This window comes from Alexandromys fortis, unplaced genomic scaffold (genome assembly GCF_014885135.2).
Source record: "Alexandromys fortis isolate MF-2015 unplaced genomic scaffold, M_Fortis_MF-2015_v1.1 scaffold_92, whole genome shotgun sequence".
Lineage (NCBI taxonomy): Eukaryota > Metazoa > Chordata > Mammalia > Rodentia > Cricetidae > Alexandromys > Alexandromys fortis.
The window spans coordinates 6346908-6372034 of NW_026067972.1; the positions used below are offsets into that span (position 1 = coordinate 6346908).

Below are 25127 nucleotides of genomic sequence, written 5' to 3' on the forward strand. Positions count from 1 at the left end.
GACAATGTGGTATCCACAGAGTGAAGCGCTCCCGTGACCAACTTAATCTAGGCCCCTCCACTGGGGGCCCTGGGCCTCACATGGTCCTTCACAGTAAAAAGCAACACATTTCTAACGGGTCTAAGTCAAATGTCCACGAGGAAATCAAACTGAGCACACTAAAATTAAAGTACGTCTTTTGTTTTTTGTTTTTTAAAAAATTCAAAATTGCCTTCCAAATGGGCATGGCAACATACCCCTATAATCCTTGTACTCAGGAGATAGAGGCAGGAGATTTCTGTGGGGTTGAGGTCAGCTTGGTCTATGCAGAGTGTTTCAGGTCAGTTAGGTCTGTCTATCCAGTGAATCCCTGTCTCAAACATAGCAAAACACAGAATTGCCTTCTATCTCCATCAAGGATGCCTGGTCTAAGAGTCATTCTAGATCTCTGATAACCTTTTATGGTCTCTCTGATTCTGGAAATTGCAAAATTTCAAAATTAGAAGGGCACTGGGAGCTATCTACTTCACCCGCCCACCCTGAATAGTTTTTCCTCTGTGTCCAGCTGGTTTAAACACTTTCAGTAAAAATAAATCTCTCCAGACAACTTTTCCATTTCAGTCAGCTCTGTTTATAAATTCATTTATGCATTTTTGATCTTAGCCATTCTGACAGGTGTAAGATGGTATCTCAGAGTTGTTTCGATTTGCATTTCCCTGATAGCTAAGGATGTTGAGTATTTCCTTATTCCTTAACTGTCTTTTGGCCATTTGAGATTCTTCTGTTGAGAATTCTCTGTTTAATTCTGTACTTCATTTTTTATTGGGTTATTTGGAATTTTGATGTCTAATTTCTTGAGTTCTTTATATATTTTGGAGATCAGTCCTCTTTCTAATGTGGGATTGGTGAAGATCTTTTCCCACTCAGTAGGCTGCCTTTTTGTCTTATTGACTGTGTCCTTTGCTTTACAGAAGCTTCTCAGTTTCAGGAGGTCCCATTTATTTATTGTTGCTTTCAGTGTCTGTGCTGCTGGGGTTATATTTAGGAAGTGGTCTCTTGTGCCCATGCACTGAAGGCTACTTCCCACTTTCTCTTCTATCAGGTTTAGTGTAGTCAGATTTATATTGAGGTCTTTAATCCATTTGGACTTGGAGTTTTGTGCAAGAGGATAGATATGGATCTATTTGCATTCTTCTACATGTTGACATCCAGTTATGCCAGCACCATTGTTGAAGATGCTTTCTTTTTTCCATTGTATAATTTTAGCTTCTTTGTCAAAAATCAGGTGTTCACAGGTGTGTGGAGGGTGCCTGAAATAGCCTTGCCCTTAGTCAGACTGATTAATATCTTAAATATCACCATAGACCCTTCATTCAGCAACTGATGGAAACAAAGGCAGAGACCCACATTGGAGCACTGAACTGAGCTCCCAAAGTCCAGTTGAAGAGTGGGAGGAATGAGAATATGAGAAAAGTGGTCAAGACCATGATGGGTACACCCACTGAAACAGTTTACCTGAACTAATGGGAACTCACCAACTCCAGCCGGACTGGGAAGGAACCAGCATAGGTCCAAACTCATCCCTCTGAATGTGGTTGACAGTTGCATGGCTGGGGCAGACTGTGGGGCTACTGGCAATGGCGCCAGGATTTATCCCTACGGCTTCTACTGGCTTTTTGGGAACCTATTCTCTTTGGATGGACACCGTGCTCAGCCTAGATATATTAGGGAGGGCCTTGGACCTTCCCCAAAGCAATGTGCCTTACCCTCTCTGAGGAGTGGATCTGAGTATGGTGTAGGGAATGGGAGGAGGGGAGGGAGTGGTAACTTGGATTGGGTATGTATTAATGAAATTTAAAAATATAAGTAATTTTTTAATAATAAAAATTTTAAAAAGAAAAATAAATTCCTTTATACATACACTTTCTCTGGACTCTTAGAAAACACAGAAGGCTAGAAAGGACCAATATCAGGGTTTGTCTAAACTGATCTTGAGTTCTCCCCAGCTGGCCAGCATTGAAACAAACAACACACCTATCCCTTGAATGTGGTACTTGAAATGGTGTTCAGTCTGTCTCCTCTATGGTTATCTTCCATCAGGAGATAGAGTGACAACTGGTTTGCGAATTATGCTCCTGAAACCTAATATTTGGTCTATCCATCTACTTACTACATGGGCAGCCAACAAAACAACAAAACATGAGCACTTTACTTTTCCCTAACACTAATCTTGAACATCCTAGCTTTCCTGTTTGCCCTAATTCTCAAATGCACTATACTCCATGTTGTCCATCCTCAAACTCTTTCAGGAATTTATCTTCTCCAGAATGTCTCTCAGAGATTTCCAATAACGTCTCTTATATTCTCCCCTTTTCTTTCAATTCAAGTCCAACAAAGGGCCAAATGGCTGGGCTTATCCAGAGACACACTGTCTAAGCGAGAGATGGTCCAATAATCTCCATTAAACTGATACCTTCAACAATAATCTGCTGGGTTACTGTTGTCTACTATGAAGGCTCAAAGATTAGAAACATACTCACCTTAAGCTTTGTTACCAAGGTTATCATAGTATGGCTTTCTGATTACAAATCTTCAGGATTAAATTACTTATCCACCTGTTTCAACTCCTTAGTTAAACATTACTATTATTGGCCTCTAAAAAGAACACCTAAACACTACTCTCATGTATAAACTAATATCATCAGGGGTTATAACTAAACTCAATAAAAACCTCAAGTTCAATTTTATAAATTTTCCCCCTTGACTCTACAGAAAAAGTAGTTCCAGGCAAGGTCAGAGGCAAATCAAGTTTGAATCCTTGTCAAGTTTCTTGCAGTTCTATTTTTGTACTTTGTTTTTGCGACAATGTCTCTGGTAACTCAAGCTGGTCTAGAACTCACTACCTACTCATGTTGACCTTGGGTTCTTTATCATCCTTCCTCCAGCTCCCAAATTCTGGGCTTAGAAATGTCACCACACACAGCAAGCTATGTAATTCTCCCCCCAACCCATTTCGGTGACCTGGTGGTTGGACCTAGGGCACTGTGCATGCTAGGCGGGCCTCCTATCACTGAGAACATACTTCTTTAGCCAATGCAGATCTCAATTTGTAAGGTGCTTCTAGGAGGACACCTGTTCATTGCTTTACAAATGAGGTGGTGGCACACACTTGGGAGGTGGAGACAGGAGGGTCTCTTTAGATCAGCCTGGTCTACAGCATGAGTTCCAGGACAGGCTCCAAAGCTACAAAGAAACCTTGTCCTGAAAAAGCAAACCAAACCAAACAAACAAACAAAGAAAAACAAAAAAACAAATGTCCCGAAAGCACAAGCTGTGTGAGTGGAATGTGGTACAGTGCAGGAATAGGCAGATACTGGTACTGCTTGTGAACTCTACCTCAACTAATATGAGCTGAGTACTTACCTGAAATAAAAACTTTTATGTATTTCATCTCAGAGAAACACCACCTAAGAATGAAACAAAAACTGCTTGTCAGTGAGCTGGCATCCTGATGCTATAATACCTACCATTCATTAACAATGTAGTGTGATGGACACTCTACTCAGTGCTTTATGGAGGTTATCTTTTTATTTTAAAATTATGTGCCCGTGTTTGTGTGGGAGTAAATGTACCTGAATGCAGTCAGCCGTGGAGGCCAGAACAGGGTATCAGACTCCCTGAAGCTGGAGTTGCATTAGACTGTGGGTGCTGGGAACTGAAATTGCGTCTTCTGGAAGAGCAGCAAGTACACTCTTCTGCTGAGCTATTTCTACAGCCCCTCTCACTTTGTTTTTGAGACTTGGTTTCATTATGCTGCACCAAGACCTTGAACTCTTCTGCCTCAGCCTGCTGAATAGCTAGAATTACAGGCATATGCAGCACCCAGTTCATGATTAAAAAATGAACAAACAGACAAAAACTCAAAGCACAGCATGCAACCAAGACTAATCAATTCAAAGTAGTGGATTCAAGGAATCAATATTATCTACTATCAAGAGATTCCAATGTGTATTCAAAGCGGAGGGTCATTAATACATTAATTAAGTACATGAATACTTCCTCATATGAGATAAAAGGAACCCAAAACCTAAATAATTTAAAAGTGATCAAGGCTCACTGAATGAAAAAATAGGTGATTCCTTAGTAAATGATTAAAAACCCCTCATGTCAGAAGTTAAGGCTCCTGTAGAACTTTTCAATGACTTTTTAGCTTTCTCCTATTAAAAGCCAAAGTCACTATAATGTGCAATAGGCCCCAGGGGTATACTTTATCTTTCCCTTCATTCAGTCAGTTCATCTACACTTTGAGACCTTGGCTAGAGAAGGAGCTATCCAGGCATGTAAGAAAGGACCCAATATAAAGTGGGGATCCAGAGGATCAAGGCTCCATGCTGGGCATTTTCATATACATCACAGAATCTTCACAACAACTCTTCAACAAAGGTATCAGTATCTTCATACACAGATAAGGACACTGAACCTTGCAGTATTTTCACATAGGGGACACTATACTATTTGGAAAGCATCTATAATGATGGTTTGCTCCTGGAGAAAATGTTTGTTATTTCTTTTCCCATCCTCCAACTCATTTGTCCTGGTCTGGGAAGCTGACGTTTATGAAGTATATACCCCATACTCTCTTGGCTCTAGACTGCCATTTAGGTCTTAGCAATGAAAAGTACTAGCTGGCAATTGAATGACAAGGGAAACCTTAGGGCATTTATTCCTCTGCACCTTGCTCAAGTCCCTTTAGTGGTTTCTCACCACTTAGGATCATAGCTGTCAGGAAGCCTCTTCTCCCAGAGCTGTAGCTCTAGCTTGACTCCAGGATAAACAGTCCTTTCCTTTGATCCTTAGGAGAGCTTCTGTTGGCTATTCCTTTTGTGTTTACTCCTTGCCAGTCCCTTTATTACTGACCAGGCCCTTAAGTTAAATCTTTATGATTGTATCAACTGCCTTTCTGCCAAGACTCTGACTGCTACATTAGAAAAATAATACATGGGGGCTGGGCTGGAGAGATGGCTCATTGGTTAAGAGCATGTACTGCTTTTACAAGACCAGAGTTTGATTCCCAGAACCTATATCAGGCTATAACAACTGTCTGTAACTCCAACTTCAGGGGGATATGACATTTCTGGCTTCAGTGGACACAGACCCACACAAATAATTAAAATTTAACTCTTTTTAAAAAATAGGACAAAAAGGATGAATGTTCCACTTCTTTGAACTTCCACTCAACTTCCAAGTACATGCAGGAGTCTCTTCCCTTTTTTTCTACTCCAAAGTCTCCTTCCTTCCCAATCTACCTAGTCTTCCATGAAGTCTCTCTGAGTACTCTACCACCAAACCATGGTACCTCTGTTAGTACTGTGCTGAATCTAGTGTGACTTTAGTACTTGTCCTTATGGGTCTCTAATTGTTCAGCTTTTTCAACAGGGACATTGTAGGAAGACAACATATTAAGGTAGGGAAGCTCAACTGTAAAGAACATGTGAGGTCATTTTACCTCCTTATTTCACAGATGAGGATATCCGGGGTGACACACAAAAGTTCTTGTCATAGCTACATAGCAGCAGAGTTAAGTCTAGAATTTAGATTTTTCCTGCCTCCTCAATGTGATGTTGAGTCTGCACTACATGCTTAGTAGGCAATTGATATGCTGATGACCACCCCTAAATTTATAAGGATTATCTGTCTCTTATTTCATGCTAGTGTCTGTGTCTAGATAATACCAGACATATAGTAATTATTCAACAAATATAATCTTCTTGAACCTGTGACTAAACAAGACAAATTCCATAGAAGCTAATTTATCAGAACACAGAGGATTCTGCATAATGTTTCTTTATTCACATAGAGAAAATGTATAGTTTTCTAAGTGCTCTTATGTACCTGAGCCCATTTCACCCCTCTGAGTTAGATATGGAAGGATTTACCAGTCCAAATAACAATTGCAACAAACAGTTATGTAAAGGCCAGCATGCGTCAGAGACCCACATCTGTCTTCTGATTTCTGCTTCAATACCATCTTTGCATTTTATGTTGCTTTTCTGCTTCTGGGTCTAGGGAGATCATGTGGGAAATATTCAGTGAACAGGTGTCACATGTTTATTCTGTCCTTTAAAACCCACTAGATCAGCATGTTTAACCTCAAAGTATTCCTGATTTCTTTTATTTAAAACTGTATCAAGGGGCTGGAGAGATGATGGCTCAGTGGTTAAGACCACTGGCTTCTCTTCCAGTGGTGTTGGATTCCCAGCACCCATATGGCAGTTCACATCTCATGTGGGAGTGTCATATATCAATCTGTTGATTTCATTGGTTAAGCAATAAAGAAACTCCTTGGCCCTGATAGGTTAAAACATAGGTGGGAGGAGTAAACAGAATAGGATGCTGGGAGGAAGAGGAAGTGAGCTCAGACTCGACAGCTCTGCTCTCTGGAGCAGAGGCCCTGCTTCGCTCTCCTGGGCATACGCGATGAAGCTCCGACTCAGGATGGACGTAGGTTAGAATCTTCCCGGTAAGCGCACCTTGGGGTGCTTACACACATTATTAGAAATGGGCTAAAATAATATGTGAGAATTAGCATAGAAGAGGCTAGATATAATGGGCAAGCAGTGTTTAAAAGAATACAATTTGTGTGTTGTTATTTCGGGCATAAGCTAGCAGGCGGCTGGGGTGCTGGGGATGCAGCCCCGCCGCTCCTATTTCAATACACATCTGTCTCTAACTTCAGTCCTAGGGGATCTGATACCCTCTCTGTCCTCCAAGGGCACCCATACATGTGGTGTACAAACAAGAAGTTAAAATATCCAGAGGACACAAATAAAAATAAATATTTTTTAAAACTATCAATTCATACTTACTATTGTAGTATTATTTAACATGTACATTGCATTTCTACACATAGTGTTGTTCTTTTTTTAAAAAATGCTGCAAGATCCCCGTGGCAGTAGGTAGCAGAAATGCTGTAGGTCCCAAATGGTGGTGGCGGGACATGTGGTGGCAGGCAGCAGGCTCTGGGGGCACAAACTCTTAATATATCCACTAGAGAAAGTGTGTTTTGTTCTGTGTGGTTAGACTCAGCCTAAAGATACTTATTTTCTACACAAAGGGTTACCATTGTGTCTTCTTGAGTCAAAGGGCCAGAATTTTTGGTCTTTTTAAAATTCTAGTGTCTTGCATATGCTATACCCCTTGCTTGGACTCAGACTATTTGAGATTGTACTATAGGAATAGTCCTTTTGTGACCACATATCCACAAGAGAGAAAAATAATACCTTATCTTTAGCCTTCCCTCTCAAAGAGGAATTGTACATGGATGGGTCCTCTTCAGATGAACCATGGCTCTTTCAGATATTTTGCTTGAATTCTCTTACCCAAACTATTTTGGTATGGATTTCATCCTTGGTTTTACCTCCTAGGATGTCCTCTGTTACAATCAGCAAAGGGGCTGAAGTTAACTTTAACACACATGATGAATTTCTGTTTTCATTAGGAGCTTAAATATTAGCAAAGAAAATGCCCCCAAGTTCTAAACTAAGAGTCATATATTCAAATGCCTACTAGATGTACAGCCCAGGATGAGAAAATAAGTGCGGCGTGTAGTGATCCTGCAAAATGTATATTTTAAAACTTTTTTTAAAAAAAAGTTGGTTTTTTTTTTTTAAACTTTTGAGAGGGATCTAATGTAGCCCAGACTGATCTTGAACTGCCTCAGACTCTTAAGTGCTGGCTGGAAAAGGTTTTAGTTACTGCTGGATGTGGTAATTTATACTTGTAATCTTAGCAGCCAGCAGGCAGAGGCACGAGAACCACTACAAGTTCCAAGTCTGGTCTACACAGTGAGTCTCCAGCCATTTAGGGCTATCCAGCAAGACCCTGTCTCAAAGCAACCAAACAATGTCTATAGTTATAGTTTATAGTTAATACTAGATAAATAAATAAATACCTGGCTACTTATTTGCATTAGAAAGTATGTTCGCGGTAAACAGTTTAATTTTTCTTTCCAGGGAGACATTAAAAGGAAGAGAATGATGGAAAATGCAGGAGAACCTTAGCAGACTTGGGAAATGAAGCACACACAGCTAGGGGAAAGGGTTAACCTGCTTTAGGGAACTAATGGACAAATGTGCGCCCTTGGGAAATTCTCTGGGGAGCGGGGGATAAAGACTCTCTTTGGAAATATCTGGACAAAAGTATCTGGGAGCGCTGGGTAAACTTGTATGTTTGAGGAGTACTGACAGAGCGGGAAGTATTACAATAGTTCTCAAGGAAGGAAGATGAAGAACCACCGGGTAAAGATCTCAACTTCTCTTGGGCGCCCCCTGCTTACCGTCGCCTCACAGCCTTCTACTCCAGCAACCTCCATCTTAACGCATCTTTCTGCGCAGGTGCTACAGAGGCACAACTTCCGCCCAGAGCAGGATCTGCCCCACCCCCACGGGCACGCTCCACGCGCTGTCTCTAGCCGGGCCGGTGACTGTTTAAGCAACCTGCAGATCAAATTCTGGCTTTGAAGTATTGAGTAAATCCCTGGGACGGCTGAGGCCAGAGGGCCAGAAACTATGGGCTGATGAGGAGAGACAGAATAACAATGGGGAGTGCTGCCCAGAGTTGGCTGAATCCCGATGACTTCCCGGAGGTAACAGGATAAACGAGGTGGAAAGGGATGTCTGACATCTCAAGAAGGTCACACAATGTAAAAGGGGACCGAGGGGCACAAGTGCACAAGCATGTAGAGATAATTCAGAGAGCTGCAGGATTGGGAGTGGGGTATATGGTTGGTGTGTCCTCTTGAAGGATCTTAAATTTCAGCTTGGAAGCCACGGGTGAGCACTGAGTAGCATTTAACTGGAGAGCTAGAAAAGGAAAGAGGAGGGACCCCAGAGAGATGGCTCGGCAATAAGAATACTCGGTTTTGCAGAGGTCCTGGGTTTGATTCCAAGCACTCATACAATGGCTCAAAACATGAATGATTTTTTGTTCTGACCTCTGTGGGCACCAGGCACCCAGGTGGAGCACAAACATACATTCAGGCAAAAACATTCACACACTTTACAGGTTTCCAAGCCTCAAGAAGCTGAGCTTCTGCTTTGAAGAAGGTCTTTCTTTGTGTGTACCTACTGTTAGGGTGTTTTCTTAACTGCTATATCTGTCTGCCTGTTTGCTGTGTTTGTGGTTTCTCTACAGCTACTTGTCTGTTATGGTCAATAAATATTTCCTGTCTTTAAATTCTTTAACTGGTAGAGAAAACGAAACCAATCAAGACCCTTAACAACTAGTGGTAGCAGGACCAGATAATAGAAAGTAGTTTCATGGGGGCCATTTCATTTTTAGACATGATCTAACTGTAGCCATGGCTGGCCTCAAATTCACAGAGATCCAAATGCCTCTGTATCCCAGTTGTTGGACTCAAAAGTGTGAGCTCCCCTGCCCAGCCCCTGGGGGCAGTTTTGATGCAGAAATCACAGAAGGTGGCTGCTTTGGTGGTGGGGTGGGGGAGAAGGATGAAGCTTTAAAACTCCTTGGCAACTGAATAGAGAGGATCTATTTTGCAAGAAATGGAAATGGGGCTAGTTTCTTGTTGCAGGTGGTGACAGCAGTCTGAAGGAGTATGTGAGGCCTACATTTCTCATGTCATCTTTTCTGATTCCAGAAGGCCTCATTAGTTTTGTTACCACAGTTTATCTTCCTTGAAAAGAGCCGAAAAGCCTAATCTGTGCTGTCCAAAGCAGCCTCAGGCCTGTGCTACGTTCTGCATCTCTCCCCAGCAGATAGCTACCTGTTTCAGAGCTGTGGTCTGCCCTAGTGATCCTAGACAAGGAAGGAAGAAGCATGGGCTACTTCCCATGGCACATGTCGACTCCTTCTTTTCTGGACCTTTTGCAGGAAGCTGATGTCCTAGGTCACACGAATGTTATCAGACTAGTTCTCAGTCAAGACCAAAATGATTCAGTCTATAGACTGCTGAATCAGTGCTCATTCAGAACCACTTTAGGTCCCACCATTTGGCTATAAGGGGGTAGGGAGGGAGCTTTTGATCCAAAAGCTATCATTAAATATGACAGTTCCACATATTCACAGAATTCCAGACCCCAAAAGCTGCTTTAAGATAATTTATTACAGTCTAGCCTATAATTTTCTGTAACAATGGCACATATAATAATTAAAAACAGCACAAATGCTTGGTTTGTTTCATGTGTTGGCCAGTGTAGTGTGGACAATGTTGAGTCCTCAGCAGTTACAGTAAGACAGTGTCAGGAAATCCAAGGACCAAGTCACATCTCTGAGCAAGGGTCCATGAAGCTCCTCTGACCCTCTGAAAGTTTGTCCTTGACCTTACAGCGAGTGCTGAGGACTCCCTCCATCCAGTTCATACAGAGGAATGAGAGTCCAAGCTCCTTTTTTATGCTTGACCAATCCATGAGGAACAGCCACTAATCCCAAGGAGACGAAGGAAGGCCAAAGACTAGATGTTTTCTTCAAGGAAGGTTGTGGCCATAGGTGAGGACAGCTCTTTCTAGATAGTTTTCCAAGATTTTTGGCTTTGTTCAGGGACTACTCAAGAAAATATCCTTGGATCCTTATTAGCCCTCAAGTCTATACATAAAAGAAGTGTGTGTGTGTGTGTGTGTGTGTGTGTGTGTGTGTGTGTGTTCTAAGCATCAATCCCTGCTTACAGAGTAAGGAGTCGGGAGTACTCTGGGCAGGTAAGACCCCTGGTGCCTGGATTCCAAAGAAATAATCTGCTCAGGGCTCCAAAGCACCATGTGAACCTTCTCTGACTCATGACAGATAGTCTGAGCTAAGGAAATCAGCCTGCTCCTTTTGCAGAAGGTATCTTGTTCAGTTCCCAAGCCTTGTTCTCACTAGATCCATACAAACCAGTCCACTTCAAGGGACGGTGAATTCCAGTCTGTGCATTCCTGCTCTGGCTAATCTCCAGCATGGACCTTGGAGCTCAGGAACATCAATAGGTCAGCCAGGAAACAAGCTGTAGGCCTTCTAAACATCTTCTATGATGAGCATGTAAGCATCTAACTGGACAAAGTGTGGTTTAGAGGAGGCTAGAGGTGGGAGGTGGAATGGAGAGTTGACTACCAAGAACAGCTGACATTCTTGGAAATGTCCCTCTCCATTTATAGAAAAATCTCTCCAGGAAGTAGCTCCACAGCCCAGCTTCTAACACCACAGACCTATTGGCTGGGTTTCATGATTTTTCTCTGAAAAGCCACAGTCTTATTACCCCAAGATTCTCCTTAAACATCCTTAACTAGGAGAGTCAGCCTTTTGACTACAAGGACTCTAAGCTGGCTATACAGCTAACTCTCCCTGACTGATGTGTGCGGTTGATGTTGTCTGGATGGCACATAAACCAAAGATGCTCAACTCCCTTCCTCTGTGGAACGAGACTCCGATTTGAGCTTCACGAACTCTCGAGCCACCTCGTCATTGCTCCTCTGAGACAGAATCCGGAGAATGGTCATGCCTGTCTCATCCATGTGGATCTTCCGGCCCAATGGGCACCAGCAGGCACAGCTGCCCTTGGCTGCCACATCCCTCAGAGGCATTACTGCCAGTCCTATCACACGATCCTCCCGGGCAAAGCAGTAATCCTTCACGCATATCTGTAATTCATAGGCCTCCGGACCCTCTTCATTTCCCAGGAGGCTATGAGCACAGGGTAGAAGATAAAAAGCCAGAAATGAACTTTCTCTGCTGAATTCATTCAAGTTTGACATCTAGCCCATGGATCTATTTCCAGTCTCTTCACCCTTACCACCCAGCACACCCTCATTCCAGAGCCTATAGGTTTCCAACTCTGTAACTTACAAGTGGAATGTCTCGTTGTACTTGGGGGTCCAGTTGTTGCTTTTAGACTTGGTTGTGAACTTCCTCTTCTTATCACTTTGGTGTGGGCCAACCATGGTCACTTCCACAAAAGGCCGGAACATACCCGCTGTCTGCCACTTGAGGTCATTGGCTGCTACCACTACCCAAACAAGGGAGATCTGTGAGGGATCCCCCCAGTATCCCAGTTCTTGAACCCCAGGTCATGTTCCCCTTGAGAAGGACTGAGCTGGAGCACTGGGATGAGCAGCCCCTGCTTTCACAGGATGAGTGAGGTCATAGCAAGAAAAAGCCAAACTTACAAGTCAGGAGCACTTACCTTTCACTGTCACCTTATGCTCCCCAGTGCCAGGATGTGTAAACAAGTCCACCTGAATGGAGACTTCTCCCACAGGGTCATCCACACCAGCACCTGAGGACAGATGATTGTCTACTAGAGAACTAGTTCCAGGTAAAATGAGTTTAGAATGTTCCCACCTTACACCCTTCCCTAAAGCAAGAAGATATCACCCACAGTAGTCATGGGCAAGTAACAAATGGGAGAGGAAACAACAGGAGAGAAAGAATGAGGCTGTGCACTCTAACACAAAATAAGCTGACAGAATCTTGGGAGAAAGTTACTGAAACATGCACTGAGAATTCTCTCTCCCTTTTTCCCTCTTTCTGCTTTTCTCTTGTTCTTATTCCTTATATAGTGCAGGCTAGACTTGAATTTGAGAGCCTCATATTTCAGCCTCTTGATTTCTCGGATTATAGTCATGTGCACTGACTTACGATATCTCTTACTGCTCTAGCCAAGAGATGCAACCTCATGCTTTTCTCAGGATTTCTGGGTGCCCCTGCTTGGGAGGTCTTCTCTGTCCTACTTAAATCTACAGAACAACTCTCTAGTCACAATCTCTGCATAGGGTTAGTTTGTAGGTGTCTCTTAGTAGGGCCTCCACCTGATTCCGAGAACATGTCACTAACCTGTGCCTCAAAGAAAACCCTCATTTGTCCTGAGGTGTAATAATGGGGAATTTGAAGGACAAGACATAGGTCAAGAACAGAAGTTCTTCCTGAGCTACATGAGTACATTGCCAAGGTCAAAGATTCAGCATCTAGAGCTCCTGAACGTTTGATAGCTGGTTCAGCCATCCCAAGCATACACTTAACTGTAGTTCACAGGGTGAGTCAGTGTTTGATTTATGACTGCACAATGTAAAGGAACATACCCTTTTCTGGACGAATGTCCTCATTAGCAGTAAACCTAATACCTTTCCCATCATGCACTGAGCGAGGATGACAGGCAAGTCAAGAGGTGAGCAGCAGCAGAACGAGAAAGAAGAGTTGTTAGAGGTCAAGGAGTTACAGACATTCATGAGAGTCCAAATACATTCTGAGGAAGCTCAGACTGGAACAGGGTACAGAAAGAGGTCCGAGAGTCAAGGTCAGTGTCTAAGTGTTCCACATTAGACTCCATAGCAGAACAGTAGAAAACATGGAAAATGGGGCAAGGGGAAGGTGCAGTCTCCCTGTGGTGCAGCCCTGCTAGCACTGTAGGCCCGGTCTTCACTGTTCTCCAGCTGTATCACCACGCTGCCAAAAGCCTTTCTAGATTAACTCAGAACCTCCCTAATATCACAGGCATTACATATCCTCAGCTCTGCAAAAGGTCCCCCCCCCTTCAGCCATACCATGCCTGCTTTTCTTGCTTTTCCTCCAGACACTCGACTGCGAACAGCTGTAAGAAATGGAGCAGTACTGCACGACCCCTCCATTTTCTCACCTTCAATCGCTTCATTCTTAACTGCCTGATTTCTCCCTTCCAGGTCAACTCTACACTCCACATCCACAGCTTGGGAAGACTCAAGCCCCCCATGCTTGCTATGCTATCAGGTTCCCATCCTCCAGGTAACCCATCCAAATTTTCTTGGAGGACTCCATTTAAGTATGCCTATAGGTGCCTCCTGGAAGGACTCTGCTTCAGGATCAGGTCAGAACTCCAGGATGAGCCTCTCTTTGCAGATGTGCTTTAGTTTGGGCAGGCCTGGCTGGTGGCAGTAAGTATAAGGGTACTGGAAATTCCCAAGACAAAAATATGCTCCTACCCCCAAACAAATCAACCCAGTTGTCTGGTCCCTGGTGCAAAAGCATCATTTGTGAGCCTACAGTCTCTGCTATGTGCACCCCTCAGTTGCCCATGGTTTGCCTTGGTTCTCTTTTCATCCATGCTGAAGTGTATGAGAAGCCCTTTGCCTTTTCTCTCCAGAGCACCAAGTAAAGCTACAAGGCTTCATATGTATGTATCCAAGCATTCCCTGTCAAGGCTTCCTCACAGATTTTTCTTCTTCCCCATTACCAGATAGGGTATAGCTGAGCCCAGTAAATTTGCACTGGGTAGGAAATGTCCAGGAAAAGGAATAAAGACCAGGCACATTTTCAAAGCCCCTGTGACTCTCATTCTTCTGCCTGGTATGGGCATGTGCCTTAGTAGGTACTGAATTTAAGTACTGAATGTTGAAATCCAAGCTTTAAGGAACAATTGGATCCTCTCCAAGGGCTAAACAATATTAATTCCCTACATGCACTGTATATGGAGGGGAGGTGGGAACATACAGTCCTTAGGGCCTTACCCTGGGCAGTCTGTGAGCGCACAAATGTCTTGATGAGAGTGTCTGTAGTCTGTGTGTACAGAGACAGGGCATAACGTAGAGATTGCAGGTCTGGGCTCTTCTCCAGGAATGTTTTCTTCAGACCATTGCCTCCTGCATGGAAGTATTGCTGAAAGATAAATGAGAACCTGCTTCATCCCCTCACAGAGAGGCAACTCCCTAACTGTCCTCAGAGAAGCCAGAAGAGGACTGTAAGGACAGAGCACCAATAAGAGTCAGCCATAGTCCCTCAGCATCATTTGGGTATTTGGCAGAAGCAGGAGAGGAGGGACATATTCCTGGAGGTGGTGTCTGAAGAAAGGGCTTGCCTAGCTGGGCTGGTGTGAGATAGAAGCACTTTAGGTAGGGAGGAGAGCCAAAGTGATCTTTTACCTCTCTGAACCTTAGGGAACTTGATACCTCAGACATACTTTCCCCAAATGCCTCAGTCACAGTTCACATGCACCTGACTTGGGTATTTGACTTGGGATTGTTTCTTTTTCTCTCTGTATCCCTGACACTGCCTAGGCCTTGTTCTCTGGATGTGGAATGCTAAGAGGCTGATAGCTAGTCTGGCAGGGTGGGATGCCAAGGCCAAGTGTACAGAGAGAGACTGTCTGGAAAAGGGGGAAAGTCTCCACCTTGATGGTGTCCAAAGCCAAGTCAAGGACGGCACACTGCTTTGGAGTGAGATTCCGTGTTTCCTCTCGTACCATGTGGTCCTGGAACCCCAGAAAAAGCAGTATCAGGAAAGCCCAAGAAAGTAATAAACGCAGTGCCCCCACCAGTCAGTTTATAAATCACCCCATAGTAATAGCTCTGTCCTCCATTCCAGGCCCCCAGGCACCCTCCCAGCAGCCTCATGAGGACCCCACATCCCAAGAACCTTGAGTTTGGAAAGCTGGCTCAGCTCCTTGGCAGCAGTTATGATCAGCTGGGTACCCTAGGCAGAAAGAGATCAGTCAAAAGCAGGGCAGCAAAGGAAGTGGGGAGTGAGGGAAAAGAAGACAATGGGAGCAACCGCGAGGGTGGTGTTCTTACTGTCTGGTCAGTGAGTGGGGGCAGGACGATCACCCGTTCCATGGTATTCATCACCACCCGCCAGAGCTCCTTCAGGACGCGCTTCAGAACTGTCTTCTCACACACAGTGGCAAAGAGCGTGAGGCTACAGATTCAGTCAATAGGTGAGGCCAGGGGAAAGTCTGGGATGCCTGCTCCCCCAGAGGCTCCTCTGTCCGATGGCCTCAGCTTCACTTTCCTCTCAGGGTGCTATACTCACTTGCCATCCAGGAAATCCATAAGAGGTCGCAGTACACTATCTGCATCCTGAGCCACTGAGGCCCTGGCGTTGGGGGATGCATTTCCCGTGCCCCGAACTTGGCCCAGGATGTCAGCCATTTGTCGAACACATTCATCAATCCGCACCTGGAAGCTATACATGTGCTCACAGTGCAGCCCTCCCTGCCCCCCGCCACACCGACACTGGAGCGAACCAGCAATTTAGACTCATTTCTTTATGTTGCATCTCTATGACGAACAATATGCAGAAATATAGGAAGATCTGCAGCTGGATGAGCTTGGCTAGCAGCTCTGGGAGTAGCCAGAAACTTCACCTGGTTCTAAGGGCTGTGTATTTGGGGGGGCCACTTACCTGTTTCCAAACACCATGCTGAGCTCATCCAGAACTGTATTCAGTTTCACCTGTAGCTCCTTCAGACTGTCTGAAGCTTCAGAGTCCAGCTATATTCATGCAGTAGTCAGGTCAGACTGCTGTCTTTCACTTTTTCATATACCACCACTTTCCCTCTTAGAGCCATACCCCGACACCTGTTCTTCCCTCACAGGACCATATCCCACAGCTTTCTCCTCTTTCCTAGGACTATATTTTTGCTCAATGTTTGCTCCTCCCTCCTAGGGTCACACCCCACCCCCAAGCCTAATTCTCCTTCTTACCATAATGGCTAATTCTCTTTCCTAGGCCCATATCCCAAATGCCTGGTTCTCCCTCCTAGGGCCCTACCTCTATGCTTGTTCCTCTGGGTTGGTATCATATCCCAGTGGCTACTTTTCCTTTCTAGAACTTTACAACAATGCCTATCTCAATGCAGCTACCTTAAGTCTGAAGCCAAACACCTAGCCTACAATTAATTGAGAGAGGGTAAAGTTCTGTGATCAGGCAACTCAACCGAGGCAAAGTACAGTAACCATAGACCCTAAGACTTACCTCTTTGCCTCCCATGGCCTCAAACATTTTCTCCAGCTGGACCCTCAGCTGCTGCATGTTGTTCATCAGGATGCAGGGCTTTGGGGACAAACAGGATCTCTTCAGTCTTAGCACAACACCCATTAGTTTAGGGTCCCTCACTCTTTTATGCTATTCAAAGGACACAGGGACTTCACATTGCATAGGTCTCACCCTAAAGACTCAGATCTGGAGCCAAATCAGACAATTCTCTTTGAACAAAGACTAGTAGCAAACATTTTAACCTAAATTTTGGTTAGGTGATAGTTACAAAGATAATCATGGTATTTCTATTTATAACTCTGAAATAACTGAAATTTTTTATTAAAAAAAGACTAAGCAAATGCTTAGTGGAGGAAGAAGCACAAAAATGGGAGGCTCAGAGGCACTCCTAGCTAACTTCGCATTATCTTGAGGTATGAGTCTCAAGGAAAGCATGGAAGTGAGCCCAAGTCAAGAGCAGCTGAGGCACATACAACGTCCTCCACTCCTTTCCTCTCAGTGCCCCAGTGCTGGGCCTACCAGTTTCTCCTTTGTGCAGTAAGCTGGGAAGCTCTTTGATAATATGTCTGCATACTGGATCAGCACTTTCCCAATGGTCTGGGGAAAGAGAAGAAAAGAAAAGAGGAGAGAATCCTTAATGTCTTCACAGGGATATTGCAATCATCAAGTTGGCTGCAGGAAAGCACATACATAATCCCAGCACTCTAGAGGCAGAGGCAAGGAGGACTGCTGCAGGTTTGAAGCCACTCTGGGTTATGCTGTGGGTTCTAAACCAGCCAGGGCTATATATAGAAGATCAGGTCTCAAATATATAAAACATCCCAAACCAAAGAAAACCCCCAAAATACTAAGAGGAGCAAAACTCTCTCAATTGCAGAACAGATCTGAGACAGACAACCTGTCAACTAGACATGGCAAAGGGGGAGCAATAGGCTTTGCATGAAGACCAGCATGGACGAGGGTGGAACTCAGGCCTGTGACTGCGTGTAGTGATGTGAAGGGACAAGGGTCTAGGAGGCCCATGGTTACCTTAGCAAACCTTCTCATGTAGTGGGCAAGGATGCTGGGGTCCGGGCATTCCAACTTTCGGATGATCTCAAAGCTCTGATTGAGTTGCGTAAAGACATCCACCACAGAACAGGAAAAGAGTGCATGCTCTGATGTCTGCTGGAACTAAAGAAGACCACACATGAAGTAACCACCCATAGCTTTAGGGTATGAAAGAGCTTGGCCTAGCAGAGGTGGCTCTGTGTTCTCCACAGCTTTCCTGCAGATTCTATAGGATTGGGCAGATTAGCCTAGCAGAAATCAAAAACTTCTGGCCAATAACTAAATGCTGAGATATGGATGAACCACTGTGTAGTCAAAGTCTCCAACTTACCCCATCCTTCTTATCTCGTTCCAGGGCCCCTCGCAGGAATTCCAGGGACACATCTTCATTCTCATCTAGCCACTGTAGCACAAACTGCTCAAACCACCTGTAGTTAGTTAGAACAGGAAAACTAGGGACTGGAGCTAATTGGTATATAACATAATGCCCCCAGATGGAATCTTCCAGAAGGCAGGGTATTAACTCTCCTCTTTCTGCAGCAGTACCTGTAACAGGCAATCTGAGCCTGGCCTACTGAATTGACCCGTACCCTCTTCTTTGCTGCCCACACACTCACGCTGGGTACTCAGGAACCTGTCCCTGGAGGGCAGGCAGATCCCGCACGTATTCATTGTGGAGCCACTTCACCTTGAAGTGCAGGTTCATGTAGTCAGCACTCTTACACAGCCGGTCTTTTTCATGTTCTAGTGGAGAGAGAGAAGCTGGATCAAGTTTCAGTAGCCATGGTTCCTGGATTTCCTAAGCCAGCAGGTCTAGACAGGTTGCTCTGTCAGATAGCTTAGAAGACAGGGAATTTACAAGTCCTTCTAACATCTACCTACTCAGCCACTCTCTAAGAGCCTGGCCCAAACCTTCCTTTACAGAGGCTAAGTCAAGTAAAGTCTATAGTCTTCTTGCTCTGATTTATAGAAGTGCAAAGATGGAGAAAAGAGAGGATGATAATGATAACTAGTGGAGCTTGCCAGGGAATAGGAGGAGGAATGGTTTTCTAGTGTTTGTTTTCAATCTTAGGAACTGAGCTTTTCTATCAAATAGGCTTAAAGGAAGAGCTATTAAAATGTACATGGCATGAGATGTTAATGGGAACTTCCAGAGACAGAGAAAACCAAAAAGAAAGACAGTGGAACAACCATGTTATGACAGACTCCTGAGGTAAAGTGAAGGGCTCCCAAGAAGAGCTGAAACAAAGAAAATGAGCTCTCAGGGAAATATGTAAATAAGGATAATCAGTTTGGAAACTATGGAAACCTAAATCAGGCTACTGTGCTATAGCAAATAGGCCTATTATTATGGATCTGATAGGTTAGGTAGCTGAATCTCAATCTAGGATGAAGACCACTCATGGCTGATACAGAGTCTAAAGCACTCGCCACATCCACACACTATAATCATACCTACCCATTATAGCTGGAGTATCATTTTGAATAATAAAAGTCAATGTGTGCCAATAAAAAGGTTATAAAGAAGGAGAAACTAAGCAAGAGAGAAGGAGCAGCTGGTATCCTTGGAGATGTCATTGCTCAACTTTGAGATAGCAGAGGTATTGCTCCTCCAAGTCAGAGCAGAGCATCTACTCTGGGGATACTGGTTCTAGTGACTAGGACAAGAGACACTCATCAGGGGAAGAGAAGCTTGGGCTGGCCAGCGCCTGGAATGGTTTCAGGTCCCTGAACTTTTATCATCTGATACTGTAGGACCTATGTAACCCGAAAATGCATTTGCCATCTCTTCTAGCAAGCAGTGAGCAGCAGAAGGAAGGGTATAAAACTAGAGGCAAGGGGACAACCAAAAGTTCTTACCACCAGCAAAGGAGACTTTTCGAATACGAATGATAGTAGTTGCTTGTGACAAAGCAGAGATGCCAATGAGCAACAAAGAGTAGGAAAATCAAGGACAGCAAAGAGACCCTCTTTTCTACTCCATTCCCTGATGCCCTTGAACCAGTTCCTGACCTTGAAACACAGAATGACAGCATCAGGTACACCCTCCCCCCCTTGTGCTTGTTTAACAGCCCACTAGAAATGGGGGCAGGGCTTCCTGGTGACTTCTGGACATTTTGTTTGTTTGTTTGAGGACCTTTAAGTTTCTGTATTTGCATGTAATTCTTTTTTTTTTTATTGAGAATAGGGAAAAAAAAGTTTCCGCCTCCTCCCAGCCTCCCATTTCCCTCCCCCTCCCCCCACTCTTCTCCTCCTCCTCCCTCCCTNAAAAAAAGTTTCCGCCTCCTCCCAGCCTCCCATTTCCCTCCCCCTCCTCCCACCCTTCTCCCCCTCCCCCCTCTCTTTTCCCCCTCCCCCCACTCCTCTCCCCCTCCCTCTCCAATACAAAGAGCAGTCATGGTTCCCTACCCTGTGGAAAGTCCAAGGTTCTCCCCCCTCCGTCCATGTTTGCATGTAATTCTTACACTCTGACAATCCAGTATGTGTCCTCTGTACCAGGCCAACAATTTCTATACTAAACATTAACCTAAATATATAAACGCTAAGTAGATGAGTTTTCAAATATTGCGTACATTTTATTTTAACAAGACCCAAAGAGTTAATGCTGCAGCAAGATTGCACTGGGAAGAGAGCTCAGTTGGTAAAGGGCTTGTGCCTCATTAGCATGAGCACCTGAGTTCAGATCCCAGAACCTATATAAAAAGCTGGGCATGGAGGCAAGATGGGAGGTGAAAGCAGATGGGAGGTAGAAATAGGAAGACGCCTGAAAGCTCTTGGGCTACCCAACCTGACCTCCTTGAAGTTCCAAGCCAATGAGAGACTCTGTCTCAAACAAAAAGGCACCTAAGGACTGTGTCTGGATATTTGTCTTCTAAGCACTGCACATATGCATACAAATCCACATTTGCACTGAATGACACATGAACATGTGTATGTATGTATGTATGCAAATTTCACGAGATTGTTGTTACTTGTGGTCGAATTGGGGTTAATTTATTAGAAGGAGCAATAATGTTCCCATAACCTGTCCTTGACTTGGGCATTACAACTTTTATTTATTTATTGTTTTATTCAATTATCTATTGTGTACGTGTATGTATCCATAGGCAGAGGTCAGAAGACAACTTTTGGGAGTTGGTTCTTGTCGTCTGCCTTACTGAAGTAGGGTTTCTCTGATGCTTCTGTTGAGGAGCAGTAACTCCTGACTACCTAGCCTGTTTCATCTGTCTGCTCCCCACCTGACTTTACAGGGTCTCCTATATAGCCCTGGTTGGCTTGAAATTTATTTGCTTTGTAGACCAGACTGGCCTCGAACTCAGAAAGATCCTCTTGCCTCTGCTCCTGAATGCTGGGATTCAAGGTATGTGCTACCATGTTTGGCCTGCATCCAGCTTTCTACATGGATTCTGAGGAACTGAAGTCATCAGAATTGTGAAACCATCAGAATTATGTAGGTAGAGCTTTAACCCACTGAGCCATCTCCCCAGCCCTGTTTCATTTCATCCATCCTTCATTCCTGGATGGTTCTTTCGACCTTATGATCTCTGCAAAATCCCTCTAATTCTGGAAATGTCTGTAAAGATTCTAATGGAATTCCATGCCTAAATTTAACTTGTTTCTTTCCATCTCTTGCTGTCTTAATATCCCAAAATGAAATTGAACAGACTATGAATTGGCTCATTTTTCAGAAGTATTTACTTTTTTCTGCTAAGTGCACCATAGAGAGCTGTCTCACTAAGGTAGGGAGTCAGGTGAAATCTGTATAAGCCTTTCAACCAATGTGTAGACTGCACCCCAGAAAGATGAGTCCAAAGTAAGCAAGACTTGGCCACTGCTCTGGGGCTGAATTACACAATGCAAACTACACATGTGGTTTGGCTGTAACAACTTAGCACAGACCTTCAATGTGTCTTTTAATCTCAAAAATCACTGAGTCTAAACTTCATAGGGTATGAGAGTGATCCATGTCTTCATTCCACCCAAGCAAGTGATCCAAACTCTGCTTTGAGCTTGTCCCAGATGGCTCCTTTTCCTCTAGATCCACTTTTACAGACTGAGGAGCTAGACTAACATATACAGATAGGAAAGGCAGCTAAATTGGTGAGCACAGATGGGTACAGATGAGAGAGTTCGACACAGACAGAAAGTGATATCTTTGTGGAGGTGAGAAGTGAAAAAAGAGTAAGCAGAATGAACAAAGTGAATAAAAACTTTATCTGTGGCTCTGCATTACAAGAGTGAGGAAAGAAGCTTTCTGAGAAGGGTTTTTTTTTTGTTTGTTTGTTTTTTAAAAGCCAGGCTAGTAAGTATAAGGAAATAATGATATTATATTTAAGCTCCTACCATGGGTGAAGCTGCTCTCTGGACTGGAAAGGTCTTGGATACGAATTTGTTATAAAGCTGGAAGGAGAAATCTGCATATGCACATCCATTTTCCTTATTTCTTCCGGCTGCAGCTTTATCCATGCAATGTCTCCTTTAGTTTACCTGCCACTCTGGCTAGCTAGAAGTCCTTTAATTTCTTACTACCCTGTTTACCTAGAACTTGGAGTGGTCTGGGAAAGGAAAGAGACAGTTTATGAGATGGGTGGAGTCTGGCAGACCCTTACCCTCCAACGCATACTTCATGTCTTGAGCAAACAGATGCCACATCACTTCTGCACTGACTTTTCCTACATTCAGCTCCTGAGGAAACCTGAGAGATGGAAAAACACAGTAAACATCAAGGCAAGAGCTATTTGATCTTATTTATCCCAAGGTACCTAGTTCTTACAAGACATAATGAAGGGAGGAGAGTCCTAGGGAAAAGGACTAGGTTTAGTCTGGTAAGATAAATGAGGGCAAAGGGGACCCTATCAGCTAAGATGAGTCCAGAGGACAGAATGCCCAGAAGGTAAGACAAGGCATTAGATCTCTGAGAAGGGTTGAGGCTAGAGGGTTGGCCTAGGATCGATTAGCTGCAGGAGAAAGAACAGGGGGTGGGCCTTAAGGAGGCCAGCTTTAGTCAATATGGACAGGCACATGCACAGTCTCTGGATCCCTTCGAGTTCCCCTAGCAGTCCCAGTCACAGAAGCTTTTCTCTCTAGGAAGGCTATCCCATTCTGGGTTGGGCCCCCCTTATGTTTCCACACCTGTCTCCAGAAACAGTTACTCAGACAGATACAAAGGACAGAAGGACAGATGGACGGACAGTTGGAAGAAGTGGCACTGCAAACATACAGAGATAGGAAAGAAAGAGGCTGTTAGACAGATGGACAGACCAATCATCAACAAGACAGAGCCAAGTAGAATTATACTCACTGGTTCAGAACAGGTGTATAGGAATTCTTATCCTCTTCTATGATTGACACAATGAGTGTGATAAGTTTGGGCCAGAAATCCAGGTTCCGAATGCTGGGCCCTGGTTCCTCTAGTGGTTGCTGCTCCTGGTTCTTATTCAGAGAACAGGAGAGTGGAGGAGAAAGGGAAATAATCACAGCAGAATTGAAAAGACTCTTCCTTTTTCTTTTCTGTAGTGAGTGGAGTGGTGGGCTGCATTCTGCCTGGCTCCCAGCCGCCTGGCTAGCTTATGCCCCGAAATAATTACACGGAAACTGTATTCTTTTAAACACTGCTTGGCCCATTAGTTCTAGCCTCTTATTGGCTAATTCTCACATCTTGATTAACCCATTTCTAATAATCTGTGTAGTACCACGAGATGGTGTCTTACCAGGAAGGATTCTAGCCTACATCTGTCTGGGATTGGAGAATCATGGAGACTGCCTGACTCGGCTTCTTTCTTCCAGCATTTTGTTCTGTTTACTCCACCTACCTAATATTCTGTCCTATTAAAGGGCCAAGGCAGTCTCTTTATTTAACCAATGAAATTAACACAAAACAGAAGACTCTCCCCCATCACTTTTCCCTTCACCATGTCTGTTATTTTAAAGTCAGAGATACTTCCTCTCCTGGCACATGTCTTCTAAATGTCTGCCTATGTTCCAATGAGGGATGACAACTGGGAGAAACTTCAACTATTGAGAATCAATCGCTCTTCTTAGCTCTGGGGCACTGTTCTGGTAACCTTGAACAACGTGAGAGATAAAGGCACCATGCTCCCTCTCTTAGTTACTATGGACAGGTGACTGGCTGAAATGAGCACCCTTTAGCCTCACTCAAGTAGGTCTGGTTCTGTAAGGTCTGCCCATATCCAGGCATCCCTATTCAGATCCACACTTCACACACCATACCCAAACATCTCATCTCTGCGAAGCTCCTTCAAGTGGAACAGGAGCTATTCAACAGACAGACCCTGTGTGCAGTTTGACCTAACTTTCAGTGGGGCAGGTCCCCTTTGGATCCTTTGAAGGTTATATTAGCTGGAAGAAATGCTCCTGGAAAGCTATTTGCCTAGCTGGAGAAGAGGATTTGTTTAGAAGACAAAGGAATACAACAGTGGATCTCAGGAAAAGAAGAGCCACTCACATTCAGACCCCAGACAAGGACACGCTGTGATCATTGCAGCTACTGGAATAGACAATCTCTCTCACAAGGAAAAAGACAAAGGTGGAGCTGCCCGGGACAGGGATGGGAACTTTTATGTGGATACTAAATGCCATTGCAGTCTCCAAAGTCCTCAACAAGAAGTTAGTAGAAACAAGGACATAATCTATAGCCTACTGATTGTACCTCAATTTCACTTACATGCATCTTTTTCTTTTAGTTTTTTTACCACTATCCAGCAAAGACTCACTCAAAAGACATCTTTGGCCTTTGAACTTCAATCCACTATGTCCTCCAGCAAGCTGTCGGTGATTTCTCTATTAGGGAAATCTTGGAGGATGACCTTAGGCTTAAAGCTCTTCCACAGCCTTCAATTAAGTTTGGACTCCTCCATCTGACACAAAGGTTCTTTGGAATGTACCTTTCTCTCTCCGCTTCATGTCTTCCTAATTCTCTTGTGTTGTACTGCATCATGATCACCACTTACTGTGGAGCCCGGCAGGATGTTAAAAGCTTTGTACATACTGATTTCATCATCGTCTTTTTTTTTTTTTTTTTTTGAGACAGGGTTTCTCTGAATAACAGCCCTGGCTGTCCTGGAACTAGCTCTTATTCAAGGTTGACCTCAAACTCACAGAGATTCTCCTACCTGAGTAGGAGGAAGATCCTCCTACCTACTCTATCTCCTGAGTGCTGGGATTAAAGGCATGCACCACCACCACCGAGCTTCATTTTATCATCTTGATGACTTGAGCACAAGTTACTATCATCTCATTTTGGACGAGGAGACTGAAGGACAGGAAGGATCTATGATTTGCTTACTGCCTCAGAGGTAAGCAGAAGTTAGGATTTAATCCCACAATAGTTGAACTTCAGAGTTTGA

The 25127-nt window shown here is 44.1% G+C and overlaps 2 protein-coding genes across 9 annotated transcripts in view; both read right to left on the minus strand.

Moving 5' to 3' along the window:
* Positions 1–8367, minus strand: part of LOC126509797 (phospholipid-transporting ATPase FetA-like) — a 74080-nt gene extending 65713 nt beyond the window's left edge. Inside the window, exons 1-2 of the mRNA XM_050155907.1 lie at positions 8315–8367; positions 3403–3446 (exon numbers count right to left, since the gene is read on the minus strand). Coding sequence (XP_050011864.1) covers positions 3403–3430 — 28 coding nt within the window. The 5' untranslated portion in view covers positions 3431–3446; positions 8315–8367. The remainder of the gene's footprint in view (positions 1–3402; positions 3447–8314) is intronic.
* A 1717-nt stretch (positions 8368–10084) lies between these two features.
* The window catches only part of Unc13b (unc-13 homolog B), a 187830-nt gene continuing 172787 nt past the window's right edge, over positions 10085–25127 (minus strand). For all 8 annotated transcript variants that reach the window (XM_050155897.1, XM_050155891.1, XM_050155893.1 and 5 more), the window contains 16 exons: positions 23063–23193; positions 22371–22456; positions 18378–18504; positions 18092–18188; positions 17740–17883; positions 17230–17307; positions 16690–16767; positions 16117–16205; positions 15745–15897; positions 15507–15630; positions 15352–15408; positions 15107–15187; positions 14448–14595; positions 12152–12244; positions 11815–11974; positions 10085–11652 (listed from right to left, as the gene is read on the minus strand). In XM_050155897.1, the coding sequence (XP_050011854.1) occupies positions 11367–11652; positions 11815–11974; positions 12152–12244; positions 14448–14595; positions 15107–15187; positions 15352–15408; positions 15507–15630; positions 15745–15897; positions 16117–16205; positions 16690–16767; positions 17230–17307; positions 17740–17883; positions 18092–18188; positions 18378–18504; positions 22371–22456; positions 23063–23193 (1932 nt within the window). In that variant the 3' untranslated portion in view covers positions 10085–11366. The remainder of the gene's footprint in view (positions 11653–11814; positions 11975–12151; positions 12245–14447; positions 14596–15106; positions 15188–15351; positions 15409–15506; positions 15631–15744; positions 15898–16116; positions 16206–16689; positions 16768–17229; positions 17308–17739; positions 17884–18091; positions 18189–18377; positions 18505–22370; positions 22457–23062; positions 23194–25127) is intronic.